The 1963-nt window shown below is 37.7% G+C and overlaps 1 protein-coding gene across 1 annotated transcript; it reads left to right on the top strand.

Annotated features, from left to right (window-relative positions):
- The first annotated feature begins 239 nt into the window (after nucleotides 1-239).
- On the top strand, nucleotides 240-1296 carry LOC131157331 (uncharacterized). The gene has a single exon (XM_058111393.1). It carries the CDS (start codon nucleotides 358-360, stop codon nucleotides 1051-1053), a length of 696 nt encoding a protein of 231 aa, XP_057967376.1. The 5' UTR covers nucleotides 240-357; the 3' UTR covers nucleotides 1054-1296.
- The last annotated feature ends 667 nt before the right edge of the window (nucleotides 1297-1963 follow it).

Below are 1963 nucleotides of genomic sequence, written 5' to 3'. Positions count from 1 at the left end.
CAAATTTTTTAATTATTTATAGTTTATACTTTCTTTGAAGATGAGATCTATTTTTATTTTATTATATTTTTCTATAAAATATTTTATTAAAATTTTAGATTTTAATAAGTTTTCAAATTTAATATTAATGAAGTGAATATTATAAGAGGAAAATGGTAAAACCAAAAGAGCTCCCTGCTCCCTTGTTGGTAATATATAATCATCAGCAGGTCAGGTGGAAATAGAAACACACAGGCACTGCTGCAGTAGCAGGTGACAGTCACTGCCCAACGATCTTTCTCCTTCCCTTTCATAAAGATCCAATCTTGATTTTTCCCAGGAAAATATTTTCCATCAAAATCTACTTCGCCATTTTCCATGGCAAATGCCTGGAAAAGATACAAACCCCCTAGGCTTCTCTCCCCAAGACCCATCCTCCTCCTCCTATCCACCTCCCTCCTCCTCCTGCTCTTCTTCTTCCTCACCTCTCGCTCCTCAAACCCTAACCTCACTTACCCGTCTGTCAAAACCCTAATACCTGTCCGCGCAATTAACCCATTTGACTGCTTCAAGTGCCCTCAGTCCCACCCCATCATCGCCAACGTCGTGGAAGGCCTGAAATTCCCTTTTATCTTCTCGCTCTCGGATCTCGGAACCCTACCCGATAAGCCCCACAAGAACATTGTTCGGATGCTCAAGGGCAAGCCCTTCCGGAAGCCTGACATCTCCGTGACGATTCAAGAGGTTTTAGAGAAGATGAGGGGTGAGGGTAGAAATGGGTTCGTGGTGGATGTTGGGGCGAATGTGGGGATGGCAACTTTCGCCGCTGCCGTAATGGGTTTTAGGGTTTTGGCATTTGAGCCGGTTTTTGAGAATTTGCAGAGGATTTGCGATGGGATTTTCTTTAATCGGCTTGGGGATTCAGTTACTGTATTTGAAGCAGCAGCCTCGGATCGCCTTGGGAATATTACCTTCCATAAGGTATTGCACTGGATTCATTTTCTCTTCTTAATTTCTAAGTTATTTTTTTATTTCTTTTTATTCTTTTTTCTAAGATTATTTTTCTGGTGTTGATATTTCCCGGGAGCTTGTAATGATTATTGTATTGGATTTACGTGATGATTATTTGTTTGTTTGTATGTGTTAACAATGTTTTGAGAAAATTTTCGGAAGTACTAAAAAATGCTATATTTTTGTGTATTGGTCTTAATACATCTCAACTTTCTGTAGTGTAATCAAACTATTCTTGTTTAGTAATGGATTTGGCAATGATGACTATATTAAATTTGGCAGCAAAATCTCTTTCTGAATGAGCAACCAGTGTGATCAAAACCAATCTTTGTCTTACAGCAATTCCATAAAAAAATTAAAGCAAATAATTGTAACTGATTTAGAAATGTTGATTAGTGATACCATCTGATCCAATGTTTGGCTTTGACAATTATTTCTATTTATTTACATGTGATGTACGTAACTAGTTAATAGGTGGGGGGTTTCCCTACATGTAGCACGGGAACTCAGTGTGTTGTCACAAGTGTAGCACATCGCAATCAATTACGTGATGACGAATTTGTTAGGGGACGCATAGTATGGAATGATCGAACCTTCAGTAGCACAAAACGGGGATTAAAAAAAATGCAAATCATATACGCAAAAAACAAATATAAAAATAAAACAAAAATGGCGCACTATTTATGCAATAAATCTTAATATCAATTCATATTTATACATGTTTACTTGTTAAAAGGACCTTCCTCAAAACTCCCCCTAACTACAACATACATACATCTACTATATATATATATATTATATTATACTATATCTATATTATATATTGCCAGATGACGTGTTTTGCAATGCATGCAGGCGTCAAGTCCAACACTTTTTTTTTTTTTTGGGTTACGCCGGGTGTCCTCAACCGGCATCTGCCAGATTACTCTGGGATGCATCGCAGCAGAGACTAATCCCACGCCCCACAATTCCC

The sequence above is a fragment of the Malania oleifera genome, chromosome 6 (genome assembly GCF_029873635.1).
Source record: "Malania oleifera isolate guangnan ecotype guangnan chromosome 6, ASM2987363v1, whole genome shotgun sequence".
NCBI lineage: Eukaryota > Viridiplantae > Streptophyta > Magnoliopsida > Santalales > Ximeniaceae > Malania > Malania oleifera.
This window is presented reverse-complemented; position numbering and strand designations above follow the sequence as displayed.

Coding starts and splice junctions, on each gene's coding strand:
- LOC131157331 (XM_058111393.1), top strand. CDS start 358: ATGGCAAATGCCTGGAAAAGATACAAACCCCCTAGGCTTCTCTCCCCA.